The sequence below is a fragment of the Hemitrygon akajei genome, chromosome 16 (genome assembly GCF_048418815.1).
Source record: "Hemitrygon akajei chromosome 16, sHemAka1.3, whole genome shotgun sequence".
Taxonomy (NCBI): Eukaryota; Metazoa; Chordata; class Chondrichthyes; order Myliobatiformes; family Dasyatidae; genus Hemitrygon; species Hemitrygon akajei.
This window is the reverse complement of record NC_133139.1, coordinates 72,302,211-72,326,492: the sequence shown is the minus strand read 5'-3', so window position 1 is coordinate 72,326,492 and position 24,282 is coordinate 72,302,211. Positions and strand designations below refer to the sequence as shown.

The 24,282-nt window shown below is 43.3% G+C and overlaps 1 protein-coding gene across 1 annotated transcript in view; it reads right to left on the bottom strand.

The window, feature by feature from the left end:
- Window positions 1-24,282, bottom strand: part of mcoln1a (mucolipin TRP cation channel 1a) — a 74,812-nt gene that overhangs the window by 36,228 nt on the left and 14,302 nt on the right. The window contains exons 4-7 of the mRNA XM_073069161.1: window positions 19,099-19,255; window positions 13,537-13,600; window positions 7,087-7,183; window positions 2,254-2,353 (exon numbers count right to left, since the gene is read on the bottom strand). Of these exons, the coding sequence (XP_072925262.1) occupies window positions 2,254-2,353; window positions 7,087-7,183; window positions 13,537-13,600; window positions 19,099-19,255 (418 nt within the window). The remainder of the gene's footprint in view (window positions 1-2,253; window positions 2,354-7,086; window positions 7,184-13,536; window positions 13,601-19,098; window positions 19,256-24,282) is intronic.

The window sequence follows — 24,282 nt, the reverse complement described above, 5'->3', positions numbered from 1 at the left end:
CAGCATGGACCAGTTGAGCCAAAGGGCCCGCTTCCATGTTCTACGACTCTAACCACGGCAAATGCACACCAAGTCTATCTGGCTTGCCCTTTCCAATCAGCCAAGCACCAAAACACTTGCAGCTGAAACAATGATTCACTTCCACTTTAATGTATTGCAATTGGTGTTCACAGTATGGTCTCTTCTAGAAGCCAAACACTAATTAGATGATCAGTTTATAGACAGCAACAGCAGCCTGACAATACAATTCTCCACCTCACGGAGCCTGTGTCTTTGCATCTGACAATATTATGACAATGCACAATAAAAGCCTAGGGAATAACGATTCATCTTCCACCAAGATATACCACAGGGCTCAGGGTACGGTATTGAACTCAACAACTTCTGATACTAGTCTTTCCAGCATGTGTTAGAACTGGCCAGATGGGAGGCAAGGTCAAAATCTGCACCATTAACTCAGGTCTTGCTGTCTCATGGATGGCCTGACCTACCAGGTATCTCCAGCATTGTCTCTATTTTGTTACACCTTCCCTTGATGAAAATGTACCATGAATAAGCCTTCATCACCTTCCCTCAGGCAATATCAGGCCATTTGTCCCGATTTATCTCGGCCTCTTTCCCTCTGCTCTTCACCTCTTTCCTTTGCCTGCAAAAGATTATTGATCTGAAACATTAACGCTGTTATTCCCTCCACAGAACATACCTGAGTATTTCCAGTATTTTCTGTTTTTGTTCCATATTATCTTATTATTATTTGCGGGAGCTTGGAAGGTGGATTAGTACATTAAAACTGTCTTTGCACAAAGACTTGGACCACTTTGGCATGTCTTAAAAATGGTCTTCTAAACTGTCCTTCTTCCAAATCCCAATCATGACAGGAAGGTATATTATGATCAGGCTCCAGCAAAGAAAAGCAGTATTGATAGTGACATCTGGTGGCTACCTTTGGAAATACCACATTGGGCAGACACTGACTCAAGAAAAATCTGCTTCAACAGTTGATAAGCCCACTGGCATCACTAAAATCACACGATGGTGACCTAGTCATATTGCTGTCACCCGTGGGACTGCTTCTCAGAACAAGAGAAGGGCAGAACACCCTTCGCACAGAGGCAAGTAACTCACTGTTCAGCTACTGGCCCCATTCACAGTGAATGTGGCTCTCCAGCCAGTTTTCCGTTATCTAACATACAGGTCTTCTTGGAAGGAAAGTCACAGTACAGCGTGAAATCATTTTTAAGCAGCCTCAACATAGTGGGGTGGGGGGGGGGGGGGGGTTAACTCAATCATCATGAGCAGAAGCCATGTGGCCAGAGAACCGGAGGATTACAAAGCAGAGAGCAGCTCTTCAGTCCATTGTAACTATACCAGGGCATTCCCACATTACTCCCACTTCCCAACATCCCAAATATCAACCCCACTGCCCAGGAAAAAAAACACGTCCATCTCCCCCACCCTTCCACACATAGGCCCATACCAGTTCCACTGCCCACACTCCTCTGCCACCCCTCCCCCAGTGGCTCTGTACCATCCACCTGCCCACACTCCTCTGCCACCCCTCCCCCAGTGGCTCTGTACCATCCACCTGCCCACACTCCTCTGCCACCCCTCCCCCAGTGGCTCTGTACCATCCACCTGCCCACACTCCTCTGCCACCCCTCCCCCAGTGGCTCTGTACCATCCACCTGCCCACACTCCTCTGCCACCCCTCTCCCAGTGGCTCTGTACCATCCACCTGCCCACACTCCTCTGCCACCCCTCCCCCAGTGGCTCTGTACCATCCACCTGCCCACACTCCTCTGCCACCCCTCCCCCAGTGGCTCTGTACCATCCACCTGCCCACACTCCTCTGCCACCCCTCTCCCAGTGGCTCTGTACCATCCACCTGCCCACACTCCTCTGCCACCCCTCTCCCAGTGGCTCTGTACCATCCACCTGCCCACACTCCTCTCCCATAGCTTTCACCATCCACAACCCTGTATCAATCCCACTGCCCCATATCCTCCCATAGCACTGTATTATGCTTAAATTAAATACAATTATACACACACCAACTCCAAAACAATTCTGCTGCTTTATCCTCTGACTGTATCCCAATTTTAACATCTTACCAATTTTGCTGTCTACCTGACTCAACCCCAGAGCGCTGCGCCAATCCTAATCTAATCTCAATGCTTTATTCACCCCATTGACTGAGGCGAACCATCAGTGTACAGATCTGTGGTTACAATGGTGTCTGTTGTGTACGCTCACCATATCCATAAACACTGGGCTCTGTACACTCATTGATGACCACATTGTTGTCCAGACGGATCTTTATCCGACCACTGTGTGCCTTGTTATCAAACAGGATCTGCAATCAAATTGAACTCTGTTACACTCCCATTACTCCGGAAGATCATGTCCCCTTCCCTCTTAGATAGCAAACCCCATCTTCCCAAAGCTCCTGTGCAAGGGGGGTGGGGTTCGGGAGTGGGAACGGGGGTGCAGTTTGCAGCTAACTACCATTGTCATCACACACACTTTCCAGTAGGGGAATAGTTGGTCAGAGAGGGGGGTAAGGTGGGGGACTGCCTTGGGTAGGACAGAGAAGGTTATGGAGTGGGATGTTCACTGGGTCCCTCCTTCTCAGCTTGTACCAGTTAACAACCTACAAGATGAGAATCTACCCCACTGCCAGCCCAGGGAATTTGTCAGTCCAAATCAGCCTGCACAGCTGCCCATCAAAGTGCAGGAGAGAAAATAGCAACCTGTTGCTTACAAGCAACTAGCAAGCCTGTTGTTGGGAGGTAGATGCCTCAGAGAGGAAGTATGGCCAGAGACACGAGTGGGGCAGCTGGATCAGAATCAGGTTATCGCTGTCTTACAATATGTGGAGTTTGGTGTGATGCAGTAGCAATAGAATGACCAGCATTTATTTCCTTATCCCAAATAATAGTAGTGAACCACTTCCCTAACCCACTATTGGGGCATGAAGGTGCTCCCAACTCCATTAATTTAGGAGCTCCAAAGTTCTGATCAGAAACCATGAAAAAAAAATTTGCTCATCCAGCAAGCTGGAGCTTAGATGTGACAGTGTTACGTAAGAACATAAGAAATAGGAGCAGGAGTAGGCCATCCAGCCCATTAAGCCTGCCCCGCCATTCAATAAGATATTGGCTGGTCTGTCTGTAAACTCAGCTCCATCTACCTGCCTTTTCCCCCATAACCCTTAATTCCCCTTACTATGTTAAAAACCTATAACTGTATCTTAAATATATTTAGTGATGAAGCCTCAACTGCTTCCCTGGGCAGAGAATTCCACAGATTCACCACTCTCTGGAAAAAACAGTTTCTCCTCATCTCCGTCCTAAATCTTCTCCCCTGAAGCTTGAGGCAATGTCCCCTAGTTCTAGTCTCACCTACCAATGGAAACAACTTTCCTACTTCTATTGTTACGTACCCGTGGGTATCTTGTACTTGTCACGTGACAGTGGTGTTGAAGCTATACTGGACTGAAGGTAGTGGTCTTGTGATGGTGGAGTGACGTCATTTTCCCGCCAGTAGAGGTCATGTGACAGGTTTTTTTTCCCCCACAGGGTATAAAAGGAGGACCCCTCCCTGTGAGGAGGGGCAGTTCGTGGCTGGATTTGCCATTTTGACTCCATGTCACTGCGTGGTCTAATATTATGACGCAGTTTGGTTGAAAGATGGAGTTTTATTTAATGCCTAAAGTTTAAAAGGTCATTGCCAGCAGTTTCTTTATAATACTGCCAGTTAAAAATCAGTGGAGAGTGAAGATCGGAGTTTGGGAGCTAAAAGATCGAGGAAAGTCAATTTCGACGGTGAAACAGGTTCAACCTTGTTTGATCCTCATTCGGAAGGAATTCGTTGGCTGTCCCTGTGTTAATCCCTGCAAAATATAGCAGAAAGGATTGGGGTACAGTTTTGTAAAGGAAAGGTCAGTGCCTTTAAGCAGTTTCATTTTCATCTTCGTAAATTCTCCGGGGAAAAGTATAGTTCGACTGGGAACCGCAACAACACGACGTGAAAGAGAATTTAAATCGTCTAAAAAGTCTCTCCTTTAATGGACTGTAAGCATTTTGAACTTTTGCAGTACTACTTTGAAGAACTGTTTTTGCAACATCGCTTTAAGAACTGTTTTAGCTTTATTCCTTTAAGAACTGTTTAAGCTGCCACACGGCAGCTGATTTCCGGTTACGTTAGTTGTTTGTTTACTTTTGGGGGTTTGTTTTTCAGTGTTTAATAAATGTTTTATTTGTTATAAAAAACTCTGCCTCACTTATATATTTATTGTTGCTGAATCCGTAACACTATCTTATCTATCCTTTTCAAAATTTTGTATGTTTCTATAAGATCCCCTCTCATTCTTCTGGATTCCAGAGAGTATAGTCCCAAGCGACTCAATCTCTCCTCATAGGTTAACCCCTTCATCCCTGGAATCAACCTGGTGAACCTCCTCTGCACTGCCTCCAAAGCCAGTATATCCTTCCTCAAGTATGGAGACCAGAACTGCACACAGTACTCCAGGTGCAGCCTCACCTGTACCCTGTATAGTTGCAGCATGACCTCCCTGCTCTTGAATTCAGCCCTTCTAGCAATGAAGGCCAACATTCTGTTTGCCTTCTTAATAACCTGTTGGACCCGCAAGCCAACTTTTTGGCAAGTGTTCTTGTACACTTGCTGCCCTCGTCCTCATAGTTGTGCAAGTCATGAAGGAGTAACACGGTGAGAAGCTGCCGGTGTGAGTGAGCAGTGCAACAAGGAGCCAGCAATAGAAGGGATACTCAGACGTTGTGAATGTGTACATTTATTGTTTAGCTATCAGGTCAAAATTGAATATAGAACTGTACAATTCAGCCCACAATGCTGTGCTGAATTAATTAAAATGAGAATAACCTGCCTAAGTAAAACAATCCTCTTGCCTATACACTCATATCCTCCAAGCCTGCATATTCATGTGCTTAAGTGTCTCAAATATCTCTATTTAATATTCTATTTGCAGGGTGAATTCTATTATGTCATTAAATATATTTAAAGCAGAGGTTGATAAGTTCTTGGTTATTCAGGGCACCAAAGGTTACAGAGAGAAGGCAAGAGAACTTGGTTGAGAGAGATAATAAATCAGCCGTGTGGAATGGCAAAACAGACTCAATAGGCCAATTGGCCTAATGCTGCTCTGATGTCTTATGCATTTGCTTCCACCATCACCTCCAGTAGCACATTCTAGGCACCCACCACTGCACCAGAGAAAACTAACAAAATTTATCCATCCTTGCCTTATAACCACATACCCTCTAAACCAGACTTCTGCAGCCTCTCCAAACCTCCGTGTTTTCTACAATGGAGTTACCAGAACTGAATGCAATACCGCAGATGCAGACTAATCAGAGTTTTATAAAGCTGCAACACAACATTCTAATAGATGAACTCAGTGCCTGGACTCGTGGTCGCCAAACTGTTACTGAGACACTAGTATAAGTTTCAGAGGTACGCAAGCTAATGACACCACTGTTTTTTGTTTCCCAGTTCTTTTACATTTGGGGAATGTTGGAATTTAAAGGGGGAGAAGTGTTGTAACATGAATATTATAAAGATAGGTTGATGCCGATTAGGATAACGGTGATATAGCAGTGCTCCTGCTGCAGAAAGCTGTTTGTGGGGAGAGGTTGTTTCTGGGTTGCGGGGTTTTGCTTCTGGTTTTTTTCTGCCTGGTGTGCATTTTTCATTTATTTTTTTTCAGGATCTACTGGGAAAGTCTCAAAGATCGACCGGTTGATCGCGATTGACTGGTTGGTGACCACTAGCCTAGACTAATAAAGGCAAGCATGCCCTGCACCTTCTTTATCAACAGATCAACTTGCACAGCTACTTTCAGAGATCTATGGACTTGAATCCCAAGATCCCTCTGTACATCACTGTTAAAGGTCTTGCCGTTAATTGCACGTTGTCTCTTCATAAATGATCTTCCAAAGTGAAACGCCTCATTTACATCCACATTAACCTCCACCTGCCATTTCTCTGCTCATATCCTCAACTGATCCAGATTCCATCGTATCATTGGCAATCTTTAAAACTATCCACAGTGCCCATACTCTGTATTGTCTACGAACATACTAATCCATCCTTCTATGTTTTCATCCAAGTTTTTATATTCATCAGAAACAGCAGAAGTCCCAGTACAGGCCCCTGTAGAACACACTAATCACTGACCTGCAGCCAGAGAAAGTACCATAGACCACTACCTTGGCTTGCGTCTTATAGGCAAGCCAATTCTGGATCCAAACGGTCAAGTTACTGTGGTCCCATGCATCTCATTTTTCTGGATTTTTCTTCTCCTACCATGAGAAGCCTTATGAAATGCCTTAATGAAAACCATTAAGTCAAACATCCACAGCTCTATCTTTATCAGTCACCTACAACTTCCTCAAAAATTCAATCAAGTTAGGAAGACATGAATTACCCATAACAAAGCCAGGCTCACTGTCCCTAATTAAGCCATGGTGTTCCAAATTCTCAGATCATATCCCTAAGGAACCTCTCATATAGCTTTCCTACCACTGATGTGACATTCAGCGGTCTATAGATTCCTATTTTACATTAGCTGCTCACTAGTCTACTGGGACCTCCCCTTGAGCTAGTGAGGATATGAAGACCTTGTGCAAGGTTCTAGTTATCTCATCATCTGCCACTCTCAATAATCTAGGTACATCCCATCAAGCCTGAGGACTCGTCCACTTGATGTTCTTCGTGACACCAACATTACTACTTCCTTAACCTCAAAATGCCATAGAATATTACCAAGCTACACACAGATCTCATTTGTTACTCATTTAGGATCTCACCTCTATCTCCAAATACATCTGCCCTTCTCTATCCTTAAGTGGTCCTACCCTCTCCCAAAGTTATTATATTGCTCTTAATGTAGGTCTAGATTCCTACATAACTTTGGTATAGAATTCTATATCATTTATCTGAAAAACAAATACTTGGGCTTCCAATTATTAATTAAAAAAAAGCTCAACATTAAGCTCCCTCATTAGAGAGAAAAATAAATATGTAAAATAAAAAATAATCAGCACTTACTATAATATGAAATGTGTAGCAATCTGGAATTTCATGGTTGATGATTGTCTGAATGTTAATGGCCTTCAGTTTAAATGTTATGGTAACATCGATAAGCCTAAAAACACAAACAGATCAGATTTAAGAGATTGCCCTTGCAAATCTTCTTTTCCCTTTTCACTCATTGTGACTAATTTCTGCAGTGACGACATGAACCAGCCAGCAAGACAAAGCTAATCCACAGTCTGAGCACTTAACCAATCTGATTCAAGGCAGGGTCAGATACTCACAACAGTTGAAGTGCACACAAAAGCAAACAACCCACAAGCCAAAGCCACAGAGGATCAGAATTAGACTTGGCAACAATGCTGATGTAGTGGAATGGCCTAAGACACAGACAAAGCAACTACGGAATTGCAACCATGGAAAGTGTCACATGCAAAGCTGGCAAGAGGCAGATTCAGGAGTAGCTTTCAAAAGGAAGTGTTGGGGGTGGTGAGGGAGGTAGGAAATAGGGTCCTGGAAACTGAACAGGAAAATAGGAGTACTGAATAGTTCGTTCAAAGCACTGGACAAAGGGATGAATGGCCTCCTCCTGTGCCAGATTCAGCATTGCAGCTGGAACCAAAAGGAATAAAGCAGAGAAACAATAACTCTCCCCATACTGTCAACTCTGTGCTACTTTTGTAATCTCACTTTGAGGCATTGACTCACATACATTCATTGACCACTCAACCAGATGTCCAAACTCCTCAAAGACAAAACCATTGAAATTACAGTGTCAAAGTATAGCACTTCTCAGACGAGTGCAAGGTGAAAACATTATGAATCATAGGCGACTTCTCCCTACTTGACTAGGAGTGGATGCTAATTTTAGTACCTCGACAGAAACAAACAAGTGCTCTTGTGGAACAGTCACAAGAGGTTATGTCATCTCTTCAATGAGGCATTAGTGAACTTAGAAATCAGTGAAGCAAAACAAACCCTCCCAAGTCACACACACAAAATGCTGGTGGAACGCAGCAGGCCAGGCAGCATCTATAGGGAGAAGTACAGTCGACATTTCGGTCCGAGACCCTCCCAAGTCAAGTATCTTAATTTCCATACAAGGATCACTTTGTCAGAAAGCCAAATTTGTTCAGACCTTTTGTTCTCTCGTACACATGGTATGACACAAAAAATATATCTGGATTGCATAAGCATCAACGTGCTTTTAAGGATTCCATCTGAAAAAACTCGCATTAAACATCAATTTGTCATAAAATGCTTGTTGCCACTTCTTTGCTAATACTTAACTCCAAGCAGATATCCCAAAGCTGGGGCAAAAAAATTATTGTACAGGACTTCGGAGAGACCACATTTGGAACAGTGTAGTTCTAGCCACCCAACATAGGAAGGAGGTTATTAAGCTTGAAATGGTGCAGAAGGGGGGAAAAAAAAATCACAACGATTATTATCAGGAATGGAGGGCTTGGGACTTTATTTCCCTTAGAGCTAAGGAGACCGTGGAGTGACATGACAGGTATGTAAAATCAGGAGGGGTACAGATGTTGTCTTTTTGCACAGGGTAATTGAATCTAAAACAAGAAGGTATGCATTTAAGGTAAGAAAAATAAATTTAAAATGGACCTGATGAGTAAGTTTTTGCACACAAATTGTTTTAGGTATACGAAATGAGCTGCCAAAGGAAGCTGTACAGATTGGTACAATTACAATTGTTAAAAGACATTTGGACAAGTCTACTATTGGTAGACAACTAGTTGACATTGACGGGTTGGGCCAAAGGGCAAGTTTACATATGTTTTCATAGTTCATACTGAAGTACTGTCTTCAGCAGTAAAGTGAAGTAGAGAGGAACTCCGGAAGTTATTGGTTTGAGGCACAGAAATGTAGAACCACTAACATTGCAGAACATTGTTAGGGTTGGAGGAGATTTATAGAATAAAGACGTAGCAACATTACAGGAGGGATTTGGGAATAATGGTTACAACACTAAAGCAGTGTATTACTTCAGAATGAGAGCACATGAAAAGCCCTTTAGCTCAACTGATCCATGCTAAACAAGATTCCCACACAAGCTTGTCCCATCGGCCAGAATTTGACCTACAACCTTCTGAACTGTTTCTATCCATCCATCAATCTTCTTCACCACTATCTACCAGGGACTCCTTTCGTGGGACCATGTACCCCCATACTGAGCTGATCGAAATCTCCCTGTGGTTTTGATAATGTACTTCATTGTCCACTATGCTATACATTTTCAAGTAATCTCCAAATGATGACTTTTACATTCTCAACCATAATCTTGATATATTTAAAAAAAACAAGTGGCCCAGCATTGGCCCCAGGAGCCACTAGTCACAGGTCTCCAATCCAGGAAACCAAATGACACGACTCCCTCTACCTTTGGCAGGGTTCCATATGGAAACAGCACTCCATGGATTCCAGATCAGCCTTCCATGTGGAACTTCATCAAAACCTTTGCTGAAGTCCTCAAAGATTACATCTATCACCCTGCTGTCATTAATATTCTTAGTCACACTAGAAAAACAAATCAAGTTCATAAAACAGGCACAACGCCATGATGATTATTACTAATCAACCACTGTCCTTCGAAAGGATGCATCTCTTCTCCCTTAGCATTTACTCCAATAACTTGCCTACCACACAGGTTGGACTTGGTGGTCCATACCTTCCAAACTTTCTTTGCCATCCATCTTGAACATCGTTGACCTGCACCTTACCCATGGCTAATGATGCAAATCTCTCATTCATGGCTCCCACAATCATTTCCATAGCCTCTCACGGTATTTTTGGATATATCTGATCAGGCTCTGGATATTTATCATCTTTCATATCATTCAAGACATTCAGCACATTCTCAATTGTAAATGTGGACTAATCCAAGAACTCCAATAATTTTTCTTAGTTCAGAAGTCTTCACCCCTTTCTCCATGGTAAATACAGGAGAAATATTCATTGATCTGTCCATCTTCTGCAGCTCCATACAAAAGTCTTTGAGGATCCCTATTCTCTCCCCCGTTGCTCATTTTCTCAGAATATACATAAAATTTCTTTGGAATTTTCTTAATCTTCTCTGACAAAAATATTCCACATCCTCCTTTGAGCAACACACACAAAATGCTGGTGGAATGCAGCAGGCAGGAAGCATCTATAGGAAGAAACCAAGATGGCGGTGCAACGCAGCTTGCAGCTGCCACTCCGGAGCTGATTACCTGTTATTTGTGAAGTGGGGTGCCGTGCGCAATCATAATCGATTGAAAACGGACGTAGGAGCACGGAGGAACATTGGGAACATCTCCAGGAAGAACTTCTTCGTCGCTGCTGCTGCTGTGAGGTCCGGGACTCTGCTGGGAAGAACAGGACCCCAGTCCTCTGGGTCTCGTTGTCAATGGCTGTTGGTGGGGCCGTCTTAATACGCTCGGCAGAGGATGGTGCTCCGAGAAGCTGTGCCGGAGGGGATGGTCGTCGGCTCGGAGGTTCGACTGACTCGAAGTCCGCTGCAGTCAGGTCGCTTTTGGTGTGTGCTGTGTCTGCGAGGCTGGGTCGAACGGAGCTTTCATTGTGTGCTGCGTCTGCGAGGCTGAGTCGGGCGGCACCGTTAAGTCCATAGCGGGGGTATTCTCTTCTGCCACTGGCATGGGATGACGAGTCTGTCGGGACCCTGGGGACTTGTAGAAACTGTGTGGTGATTTCTTTTGAACTTATAGTCCTTTAACATCTTTGGACTATTTTTACTGTGCCCATGGTCTGTTTTTTTTAATCAATTATGCTATTGTTTGCACTGTTGTAACTATATGTTGTAACTATGTGGTTTTGTGCGGGTCTTGTAGCTTTAGTTTTTGGTCTTGTTTGTCTGGTGGATTTGGAGCTCCTTTCCGGGGAACACGCTTAGACGGTAGCGCGATATTAATACACAGCAGCCTCTCCGGACTCTGGATTGGGGATTGCCAAACATTATGTAGATTTTCTGGTGTAGTCTGTTTTGTCATATGCTTGTGTGATATCATTCTGGAGGAACGTTGTCTCATTTTTTAATTACATTGCATTTGTGGTTTCTAAATGACAATAAACTGAATCTGAAGAAGAACTGTCGATATTTTGGGCCAAAACCCTTCGTCAGGACTAACTGAAAGAAAAGATAGTAAGAGATTTGAAAGTAGGAGGGGGAGGGGGAAATGCGAAATGATAGAAGACAGGAGAGGGTGGGGTGAAGCTAAGAGCTGGAAAGGTAATTGGCAAAAGAGATACAGAGCTGGAGAAGGGAAAGGATCATGGGACGGGAGGCCTAGGGAGAAAGAAAGGGGGAGGGTAGCATCAGAGGGAGATGGAAAACAGGCAAAGAGTGATGGGCAGAGAGGGAAAAAAAAGGTGGAATAAATAAATCAGGGATGGGGTAAGAAGGGGAGGAGGGAGATCGGTGGGATGGGATGGGGGGGGACGAGTGGACAAGGGAGTCAAGTAGGGAGCGATCCCTGCGGAAAGCAGAAAGAGGGGGGAGGGGAAGGTGTGTTTGGTAGTGGGATCCCGTTGAAGGTGGCGGAAGTTATAGAGAATTATACGTTGGACTCGGAGGCTGGTGGGGTGGTAGGTGAGGACAAGGGGAACCTTATCCCGAGTGGGGTGGCAGGCGGATGGGGTGAGAGCAGACGTGCGTGAAATGGGAGAGATGCGTTTGAGAGCAGAGTTGATGTTGGAAGGGAACCCCCTTTGTTTAAAATAGGAAGACATCTCCTTCATCCATATCCTCCTTTATGCTCTTCTGATTTTCTTTTTGAGTACACTCCTGTATCCCCTATAGTCCTCCAGGGATTCACCTGCCTGTACCTGAGCCGTTCTTTCTCATTTTCCCTGGCCAGGACCTCAATATCTCTCATCACCCAGGGTTCCTGACTCCTACCAGCTTTACCCTTCACTTATAGGAACATGCAAACCTTCAGCTCTCACTAACTCAACTTTAAAACCCTCCTACTTGCCAGAGGCCCCTTTGCCTGCAATTAACCTACTCCAACCAACCTTTGCAAGTTCCTGACTCATACCATCGACATGTAATAGACAGGTGCTAATGCAATAAGTGTACAGATGCTGGTTTTTGTGAGAAGGGTCACACAATGTTCACTAATTCCATGGGAGGTGGGGTTGGGTTAGTATAGAAATATTGGACCAGCTCAGATTTCCTGGCAAAAACACAGCTATAAAGGTGTGTTACTCTTCTGCCTCTGCAGAAGGTGCCCCCACCACTTGCTCTCTGAGCTAGTCACCTTCTCCCACTGGGTCTCACTCAGGGCTGCAAGATCCATATGAGGGTCTGAGCTCCTGGCACAGTGAAGCATCAAGGAAGTCTGTTGTTCCTGGGAAGATCCATGAGGGTCCTGCTATTGGTGTCTGTTGGAAAGATCATTGCCTAATCCACTTACTTTCATCACCTGTTCCCAAGACACCAGCATCAGTAAGGCTGCTGCAAGAAAATCAGTGAAATTTTTAAGGATTTAAAAATCCTTATGACTGCTTGATGACAACCAGGTGATGTAGGAGTTAATTGACTGTAAACACAAACCATTCATATATTGGAAGTTTTTCCATGCTTCATTTGAAAACATTTCTACAGACATTGAAAGCTGTGAGTCAGCAGAATGTCTGTAACCTAAGACAGGAGGCCCAAAATCCTGCAGACATGCATGAGTTCTTCAGCGCTGATAATGCCATGTCCCTAGTGCAGACAGCCGAGAATACTTCTCGCAAAAGTAACGTAAAGACAGAAACACATTATCATGCCAACCCATCTGGGTCAATATATTCCCATCAAGACAGCAAACAATCCTGTTCATATTAAACAAACTCAGTTCCTGACAACCACCTGTACTTATTCACTTACCCAAACTGTGACTACTTCACTTTTGACCATAATCCAGGAATATCTAAAGAAATTGTATTGCAGTAAGAATACTTGCACATCATGGCTTCCTCCTACATTTGTTGCACTGTATCCAACAGCCAGCAGTTCCACTTTGTCCATTTGCAGCTCACAATACTGTGCCATTCCTACACTAATTTTCCCTGTAAGTTACTCTCCCAAACCCTCATCAATTCTCTTGATTGTACTACTCATATACACATTGGGAACAATTTACGACAGTCAAATAACCTGCCAATAAATACATCTTTGTGATGTGGGAGGCAACTAGAGCACCAGAGGAAAAGCACACAGACAAAGGGAAACATGTTAACTAGACAGACCATACAGAAGTCTGGGATTGAACCCAGGTCTCTGGCTGTAGCTCTGTCATTTCTTCCACTAGATATGGGCTCTACCTCCAACGCTTCAATATCTTTCCAAGAATGCAAAGAACAACACTGCACAATACACATTAAGCTTCTAAGGCCTTATCGCATTAGAGATTTCATATATTCAAAAGTAAAAATTGTATTTTAAAATGAAGATGACATTACTTGTAGAATTTCAGTGAGATGTTCCTGTACGTCTGTCTCTCTGTGGGGCTCACACTCACACACTCTGGAAGAAGAAGAGGTAGAATTACCTTGAAGAACAGAGCAACCCATTGGAATTACACACCCAGCTCTGTATATTGCTGGCCATTTAATATTTGCCTGCTGAAGTTTAAGGTTACAAAATCGAAGCAGGACATTGAATTGAACAACTAGGTACTCAGGTAAATGAGCAGCTAGCTTCTTCGGTACTGTTATGAAATAGAATTTTTCGTTCTCAATGTAAACCCATTCCCCAGCATTTTGAGTTGGACTTCTAGCATTTCTAATGTGATCCCATTCAACCAGTTACCTGCTTTTCTTATATGAGGAGCTCATCTGTGGGTTTTGTGACAATTTGAAAACCCATTGTTATTCACTTGGCCACACTTAATGACAAAAGTCAATACAATAGATTCCCTCCAACCTTCCCCTCTGAGACGGAAAGTTCTGTCCTCAGTAAGGACCTTACCTTCCCCCCCCCCCCTTTGTTCACACCTCAGTGTGTTCTGTGCCCAACATGACCCCCAGCAGTTTTTCAGTCACCACCATCACTGAGCCCACTTCTTTGGCAAGGATTCTACACCCCACACCAATGACCTCCTCTCTCATTTCCAACATCTGTCCTCTTCTTAAGGCATCCACTCTGGTTCTCTGCCTGCTCTGGATCTTTTCATCTCTAATTGCTGACATCAGCACTCCTCTCTCTTCCTTGAACTCCCTCTGAACACATTGCCCTCCACTCTCTCTGCACCTCACCATTAAATCCACAGACAAGGGGGTGCTGTTGTAGTGTGGCAGACTGAGCTCTACCTTGCTGAGGCCAGACAGCAACTCTGACACCTCTCTCACTTAAAAGGACCTTTTTTCAGACCATCAAGATGTCCTGCACCATCACTAACCTCATCAACTCTGGATATCTCCCATCCATTGCAAAAACCTTAGCTCTTTACCCCACATTGCTTGTTTTTCTTCTTACCTAAGATCCACAAACGTGACTGTCCGGATAGGCCCATTGAATCTGCCTGCTCCTGCCCCAATGAACTTGTGTCCACATCTCATGTCCATTCTATCCCCCCTTGGTTCAGTCCCTTCTCACCTACATCCATGACACCATATACTCTCAATCTCCTCAACAACTTTCAACTCCCTGGCAACTGATCTGCTCATTTTCACCATAGAATTCTATCCTCCATCAAGAAAGCATTAAAGTTCTCCACTTCTTTCTTGACATCAGACCTGGTCGGTTCCCCTCCACCACTACCCTCCTTCTGGCAGAACTGGGCCTCACCCTCAACAATATCTCCTTTGCTTTCTCCAAATTCAAGGTATAGTCATGGGCCCCAGCTTTGTCTGGCTTTTTGTTGTCTGCGTGAAATAGTTCTTCACTGGTATTGCTCCCCAACTTTTCTGCACTACATTGACGACTGCATTAATGCTGAATAAGTTCTTCTTGGGCTTCAAGCTGGGTACCTGGATTGAAGTCAGAGAAGAGTTAGTTCATCATATACACCAGGAAAGCACTAGATCCTTCTGCACTAGTGCTGCTTCATGCACCCATGCTGAGCTCGTCAATTTCCTCAACTTTGCCTCCAACTTCCAACCTGCCCTTAAATTCATTTTGTCCATTTTTGACACCCCTCTCCCCTTTTTCGATCTCAGTTTCTCCATCTCTGGAGACAAACTGTCTACCACATCATTTATAAACTTACCAATTCTCACAATTATCCTGTCTGTTCCACCCCATCTCCTGAAAATTCCCCTTTTCACAGTTCCTTAGTCTCCGCCACATCTGTTCCAAGGATTAGGATTTCCTTTCCAAGACATCAGAGATGCTCTCCTTCAAAGAACAGGGCTTTCCTTCCTTCACTATTGATGCTACCTTCACCTGCACTCCTCCATTTCCCTGACATCTGCACTCCCTCATGTTCTTGCTGCCTTAACAGGGATAGAGTTCCTTTTGTCACCTGCTGTCACCCCATGAGCCTCCACACCCAACACATTATTCTTCTCAATTTCAACAGGATCCTACCACCAAACACCTCGTTACTTCTCCACTGGGATTGTTCTCACTGTGATTCCTTTGTCCATTTGTCCCTCCCCACTAATCTCCCTCCTGCACTTACCCCTGAAAGCAGCAGAAATGCTTCACCCGTCTATTCACCTCCTCCCTGCCTCTAAACAGTCCATCCAGGTGAGGTAACACATCACCTGCAAATCTGTTGAAGCCATCCATTGTATCCGGTGCTCCTGAAGCAGCCTCCTGCACACCACTTTGTCAAGCACCTCAACTGCATCCTTGAAAAGCTGCGCCCATCAGCTAGCAGTGTTCAAGGAGATGCTTAATCTCTCAAAAAGAGCAACAATCATACCAGTGCCCAAGAAGAGCACGGTGAGCTGCATCAATGATTATTGCTCAGTTGTACTCACATCTACTGTGATGAAGTGCATTAAGAGGTTGGGTCATAGGCAGAATCAACTCCTACCCAAGTGAGGACCTGAACGCTGCAATTTGCCAATGACGCAATAGTCTACAGCAGATGCAATCGCAGCCTCGAATCACCTGGACATAGCAATACCTACGTCAGGCTGCTGCTTGTTGATTACAGCTCAGTGTTGAACACCATCATATCTTCAGTAGTAATCAACAAGCTCCAAAACTTGGGCCTCTGTACCTCCCTCTACAAATGGATCCTTGGCTTCCCCCCCCCCCACAGGAGACCATAGTCAGTGTGGTTGAGAAATAACATCTGTTCCTTGCTGACGATCAACACTGGCACACCTGCAGGATGTATGCTCAGCCCACTGCTCTACTCTTTCAACACCCATGACCATGTGGTTAAGCACAGCTCAAACACCATCTATAAATCAACCAATGACACAACTGTTGGCAGGATATCAAACGGTGAGAAGTAGGTGTACTGAAGCAAGATAGATCAGCTGGTCGAGTGGCATCACAGCAACAACTTTGCACTCGACATCAGTAAGACCAAGGAACTGATTGTGGACTTCAGGAAGGGCAAGTCAAGGAACATGCACCAGTCCTCATCAAGGGACGAGCAGTGAAAAGGGTGAGCAGTTTCAAGTTCCGGTGTGTCAACATCTCTAAAGATCCATCCTGGCCCCAACATATTGATGTAATTACAATGAAGGCACAACAGCGGATATATTTCATTAAGAGTTTGAGGACACTTGGTATGCTACCAAAGACTGGTAAATTTCTACACATGTACCATGCATCACCATCTGGTACAGCAAGGCCACCACACAGAATCAGTTAAGGCTACAGTAAGTTGCACACTCAGCCAGCTCCATCATGGACTCCAGTCTCCCCAGCTACCATCGAGAAGGTGGCAAAGGTGCCTGAAGACACACTTTCAACATTTTAGGAACAGCTTCTTCACGACCATCATCAGTTTTGGATAATGAACCCATGTACACAATCTCACTAATTTTTCTTTTTGCTCTCTTTCATGTCAATAATTATATACAGTGGATTCCAGTTAAATAGGCCATCAGTGCAGCCACTTATTTAGGATCACTCTTAGGACAAAAATCAATCAAGAGAATTGCTGGTATCCCATTCCTTTACTTGGAACACTATGCTGCTTAATTAGGATAGGAAACTATTGACAAAGAGCTTTTAACTAGCACCAGTCATGTGCACTAGCACTGCTGTTCGATACAACGCCATGCTTCAGGCGAGTAGTTTTTAAAATAGTGCCGTTGTGTGGGTTTATGTTCAAAAAGCAGTGATTTTTGTCACTGACAGTTGGTGAGAAATAAGCAGTAAGACAATTCAGACCATTTCACTCACTGCGGTTTCAAGCATAGAAGTTTGGAGGTATGAGGAACGGCTGGGAGTGAAAATGAAATATTTCACTATTTCAAGTTAGAAGCTGCTAAGAATTTGAAAGTATCGACAAACATTGTGGCAATGAAAATTAAGGTTTGGAGGATGCAGTCATTGAAAGTATTGTATGAAGACAGTCCACTGTCTATCTGCACAAGGTGTCTGCACTGATTTTCTTCATTTACAATCAAAAGAATGTGACAGGGATTTAATTCTTCAGTCGATAAGTACTAAGAACTAATACAGTTTTATAACATTGCAGTAGAATTGATAGTGTTCCAACTTGTTCCAACTTGCACTTCATTTAAACATATAATGTGTACTCAATTAGTCTTTTTTTAAGAATACCTTTTTAACTATTTCCATAAAACTTCAGCTGATTCAGGCAGTCACTTACTTGGGCCACAATTAATTAACCAGAATTAACCAATTAACCAGAATCCACTATTTCTTAGAGTCATTTATAATTTTTTTTAATGTATTGTAATGTACCGCTGCCAGTGATATTAAACCCAATTCTGGTTCTAATTCTTCTTTTAGGGTTCAGGTGTCACTGGCAAGGCTAGTGTTTATTGCCCTTCACTGGTAGAACTCAGTGGTTTTCAGAGGGCAAGAGTCAACCACACTGATAGGCAGGCCAGTCACAACCAGGCCAGGCAGGATAAGCATGGATGATTACTTGCTCTGAAAGATGCCAGTGAACTAGATGGGTTTTTGACAACTTCATTAAAAATTTTGGAATTGTTGACCCAAGAGAGCTCTAAAATATCCAACAAAGAGATCATTAGATTTTTAGATATAGAAGGAATCAAGGATAGAGTTGGTGAAGTCAAGACCATGATCTTACTGAATCACTGAGCAGGTTGAGGAGATGAGAGGCCATTTCCTGGTTCTGTTTTGTATTATATATAGAGCACCATGGTCAGTATAGGCATATAATACATCCGGAAATGGAAAGCCACAACAGCACTTGAGAAACTCAACATTTCTGAACTACAGCAATTTGCTGTACTCCACAAAAGGAGCACAATCACCCTTCCATCATTCCCACAGCATAGCTCAAGAACAGCTTTTGTCCTGCTGTTGTAAATATTCCTTCTGTATGAAGGTGAGCTCTTGATCTCACCATCTACCCTGGCTTATGCACTTTGTTGTCTACCTACACTGCACTCTGTCATTATAACACTATTCTGCATTGTCCTATTGTCTTTCTCCTTGAGCTGCACCAAGGTACATATTTGAAGTGGTCTGCAAAACATTCTTTGCACTGTATCTCAGTACATGTGAGAATTACAAGCTTCAGTGCATTCTGCAGAATGAACTAGATGCACTGATGACACCTTTCAAACACTTGACTTGGGTAGACAAATACAGCAATGGCAGAGGACCACCGCTTTCAGCATCTACTGAGCTCCACACCATTGCTGCTTGGACACATCTATATTCTCACCATTACTGGACTCAAAATTCCAGGACATCTTAACAGAAAGAGAACACTCACCCAACTTTTCATCTGTCATATGGACGAGACTGAATGGAGTGAGAGGAATGGACATGAAATACTGAAGGTGCCAGAATCATCCACTTCTCAAAGTGCAAGTACCAGAAGTGTGAAGAGTAAGAGGTAAAAAGACACTTGGATGAATACAAATATTCTACAAAAGATCACCCACCTGTTATCACCTGTGGGTTGATGTTGAAGGTATCATTTTCAGGATTGATGCTCCCCTTCCTATAAAAGCGATGGCAGAGCTGGAGACCAGTATAATTTGTATCACCATCAGTAACGTAGCCATACCGCCCCAGAGAGATGTTGTGCAGAGCCAGGTACTAAGTATTGGGTAAAGTAATAAGAATTAGGGACAAAATGAGACAAGTTAATATGGATTGGAGGAGGTCGCCAGTGAAGAAATAAACAGAGGGAAAGAGTTGCAGAATATTTCCAGAGAAATACACTACAATGAAAAGATATACATTTCAACTGAATATTTCATTTTACATGGCTAAAAACTTCAAATAAAATAGGATATACTGCAACCATTTTGCACAAATATGTAATATGAAACTAACCAGGTAATGAGCCTTATTGATTTTGACCAAAGTATAAAAATTCATCAGAATGTCAGTTGAAAATCTCATGTTCTTTACAACATCATGGTAACTTGTCTGTCGAAGCATGAGGCCAATACGCTAACATCATTTTATGCCACAGTAAACCACACTGGAATTTCAAGCCAGCACTAGGAAAATTTCAGTAACGTAGCAGTCCAAGCATAGGGAAGACATAATCAAAATCAGTGTAACAGGGAGTGCAGTCCACAATTCCGCATTCCTACATCTTGGACAAACTAAGGGTGCATTCCTTCAGTAATGTGAACAAAGCTTTCAAGTGTAAAAGGAACAGGTGATAATGTATGTAAAGGGTAACACGGTCAGCTAAACATAGTAGGCTGTTTTTTCTGCAAGAAACTGCTGATGATCAACAGATGTGCTCAGCCATGCTCAGCCATATTTCTTCTTGGAGTTAGTGCTTTTGTGCTGTCATCCACATAGATAAGACTGCTCCAGTTTGTTCTGTGTATGTGGCCATTATACCTATGCTGTAATTTGTCTCTCGGTACTGTCAAGCACATAGATAAGTCTGGCTCCAGCTTGGTATGTGTGGGGGTATCTGAGCAAATATATCTCCTCTGTAAGGGCAACTGTTAGTTAGTCGGTAGACTGAGCAGGAACAGTCACAGTCACAGACTGTTCCTATTTGATCGACTTACTGAAGTGCCCCAGAGGCTTTGAATAAAGAGTTTGTACTGATACGTTCTCTGAGTGACCTTATCCGGATTCAACTTCCACACAGGTATGGTAGATCAATTATTTCCAGTAGTCAGAAAGACAAAATCGTGAGACACAAGTCTTTTCAGAAAGAAATTCAGAAACATATCTACAACACAAGCATAGAACAATACAACAGAGAAACAAGACCCTCAGCCCATGAAATCAGCACTGTAAAGGCCCATCGGCCCACAATGTCAGCACTTCTACAACACAAATATGGAACAGTACAAAAATGGATCAGGCTCTGATGTGTGTCGAATGAATTAAAATTTCAACTAATCCCTTCTGCATATATAAGGTCCACATCCTTCAATCACAGCTGATCTTTAACCTCAACTGCACATTCCTCACATTAATGTACAAGTATTAAAATTTGGGTTTATTTCAAATATACTCAGAGACTGAACCTCCACCGGCTCCTTGCTTAGAGAATTCCAAAGTTGCAACATCTTTGAGGTGTAGAATACTCTTTGCTACCTTCGGCTCAGCATTCAACTCCATCATCCATCGAAACTCATCATTGAACTCCAAGACCTCGGCCTCGATACCTTTTGTGCAAATGGATTTCCTCACTTGCAGACCCCAGTCAGTCCGGATTGATGATAACATCGCCCCCACAATCTCCATCAGCACAGTTGCACCACAAAGTTGTGTGCTTAGCCCCCTGCTCTACTCTCTTTACACTTATGACTACGAGGCTAAGCCCAGTTTGTTGATGATACCACTGTTGTTGGCTAAATCAAAGGTGGCGACAAATCAGCATATAGGCCCTTCACTCAATGTCAGCAAAACCAAAGAGTTTATTGTTTGCTACTGTGGGGTGGGGGGGGAGGGGAGGAAGAGAAGTACAACTCATGTTCTTTTTATACTTGAATTTGCAAGTTATCAGTCTTTCTGTGTAGTTTTTCCATTGACAGTATTATATTTCTTTGTTCTACTGTGATTGCCTTCAAGAAAACAAGTCTCAAGATAGTATAGTGACATATCTGTACTTTAAACTTATCTTAAAATTCTCAATGCTGACCTCAAATAGCCAATCCCTGATGGAACTAAATCAGTTTACCAGTTACATTTAGTTTAACAATGGCACTATCTATTAATCAGATCAACTTAAAAGTAAACTTTTATGAGCCAGTTACAACACTATGAAGCCTCAAGTTTGCATCTACCTCAGTAAGACCAGTAAGAATTGTGTACATTTCTATTAGATTTCCTCTCATTTTTCTAAACACATATCCAACCTACTTAGTCTACATCCACACTAGACCAGGTAATTTTGAAAATGCCAGTTTCGCGTGAAAACGATAGGCGTCCACACTATGCGTTTTTAGTAATATCTCTGCCCACACTGAAACGGAGATTTCAGTGTATCTCCTCCTACTGTGCATGCACAGGACACACCTACCAAAAACAAGCAACATGTTTGATGTTGAATCTCGCCGTGAAAGACGGTGCATTTTTGTTCAGTTACAGACTAGAAAAACTTAAAACGACAGGCAGCTGTTGGCTCTTGTGCAGGAGGACTTAAAAGTAAAAAAAAACAAATACTGGAGCGTACAGCGGCAACCAACAGGGAGTTCACGGACTGTATGACCTGGCTGACAACGAACATTGAAAAACTGACTAACTCTGTTGCATTAAAAAGCACCTTGTTAAATGTGTAAAACATGTCTGCATCAGTATTATCTTGTATTTCCATACAATGTTACATTCGGCTGTTAGAGAAGTATCTATTGTTAGAGAAGTACTTGCATAAATAGGTAAACCACCTTCATACGAGCAAGGACAGAAAACAGGGCAAAGTGAGTACCGTATACTTATTTATTCAGTAAGTTATGGGTTAAAGTATTTGGTGAGTACATTTCTAACTCTTCTGTCTTCAGTCTCGTTGCCGTCTGTTCTGAAATTGTTAGGTTGCGTTAAAAAAAAACAATGAAATAGCGCCACACACAAAATGCTGGTAGAACACAGCAGGCTAGGCAGCATCTATAGGGAGAAGCGATGTTGACGTTTCGGGCCGAGACCCTTCGTCAGGACTAACCGAAAGGAAAGATAGTAAGAGATTTGAAAGTAGTGGGGGGAGGGGGAAATGCGAAATGATAGGAGAAGACCGGAGGGGGTGGGATGAAGCTAAGAGCTGGAAAGGTGATTGGCGAAAGTGATACAGAGCTGGAGAAGGGAAAGGATCATGGGACAGGAGGCCTCAGGAGAAAGAAGGTGGGGGGGGGGGGGGAGAAGCACCAGAGGGAGATGGAGAACAGGCAAACAACTAAATATGTCAGGGATGGAGTAAGAAGGGGAGGAGGGGCATTAACAGAAGTTAGAGAAGTCAATGTTCATGCCATCAGGTTGGAGGCTACCCAGCCGGCATATAAGGTGTTGTTCCTCCAACCTGAGTTTGGATTCATTTTGACAATAGAGGAGGCCATGGATAGACATATCAGAATGGGAATGGGACTTGGAATTAAAATGTGTGGCCACTGGGAGATCCTGCTTTTTCTGGCGGACCGAGCATAGGTGTTCTACGAAACGGTCTCCCAGTCTGCATCGGGTCTCGCCAATATATAAAAGGCCACACCGGGAGCACCGGACGCAGTATACCACACCAGCCGACTCACAGGTGAAGTGTCGCCTCACCTGGAAGGACTGTCTGGGGCCCTGAATGGTGGTGAGGGAGGAAGTGTAAGGGCAGGTGTAGCACTTGTTCCGTTTACAAGGATAGCGCGCTACCGTCTGACAGCGTTTTCAGAAGTCTCCGGTTACCCCGTCCACATTGATCTGCCCAAGCAGCGTTTTCAAAAATAGCCAGCCTGGAAAGCGTTTCTGAAAAGCTCCGGTTTCAGGGGACGAAAACGCCGTTTTAGTGTGGACGGAGGGTAAAAATGAAAAGAAAAAGCTTCGGTTACGGATTTATCCGGTGTAGTGTGGACGTAGCCTTAATCTCTCTTTACACAACAAAAACTGCTATTATAATCAGATTAACCACCAATTAAAGGCAAATACTGATGGCTGTCCACAGTTAACATCAGAACAAAGAAATGCAGAGCACAATGGGAAAGTGGGGGTAGGTCAGTAAAACCTACGTGCCACATTATGCAATCCACTTCCGCTACCATTTCATGTGGTACTTTACAGCTCAAAAAGGGTGCCACAGGAGTGTAGTGGTTAGTGCGACACTATTACAGCTAGGACGTTGGTGTTCGATCCCAGCATCCTCTGTGAGGTGTTTGTATGTCCTGCCATGGAACAAGTGGGTTTCCTCCCACAGTCCAAACACCTATCAGTTAGTAGGTTAATTGGCCATTGTAAATATCCTGTGATACGAAATCAGAGGTTTCTGGTGGCATGGCTCGAAGGGCCAGGCGAACCTGTTCCAGGCTGTATCTCTAAATTTAAAATAAAACTCAAAATCTGTACTATCAAAAACAAATACTTCACTTTTGGCTGGGCTTCTGACATCAGCAACAGTTTTCGTCTACTGAAAGACCATGTTCCATAAAACACCACTTCCTGCCTTTCCCAACCTAAAATGATGGGACGACTTATCCTCTACCCAACTACAAATAGAATTTATATTTGTACAAAAACAGACCTTTCATAATCTGGCAAAGACTTGCTGAGACGATCAAACCAGTTAGAGTCCAAAAAAGCTCTTTCAAGGACCAAATACAAAGCTACTTTTTATATATTTCCTATTTCTTGCACTAATTATTTAACTATTACATAATCTGTATAATTCAGTTTTCTTTTTTCTTCCTCTTATCATGTTCTTATCACTGTTCTGCTGCCACAAAGTTAACAAATCTCTCAATGTAAGCCACTGATACTAAACCCAACTCTGACTAAAACAGACATGTTAAAAGTCAGAAATCACTGTAATCCTAGAATAAAGTATCTGACTTGCTCAGTTATGGTAGGGTACAGGAACCGTGGTGTACAAAGGCTGTAGTAAATCTAGTCAAGAAAAGAAAAGCTTACAAAAGTTCCATAGAGCTAAGTAATGTCAGAGATCTAGAAGATTATAC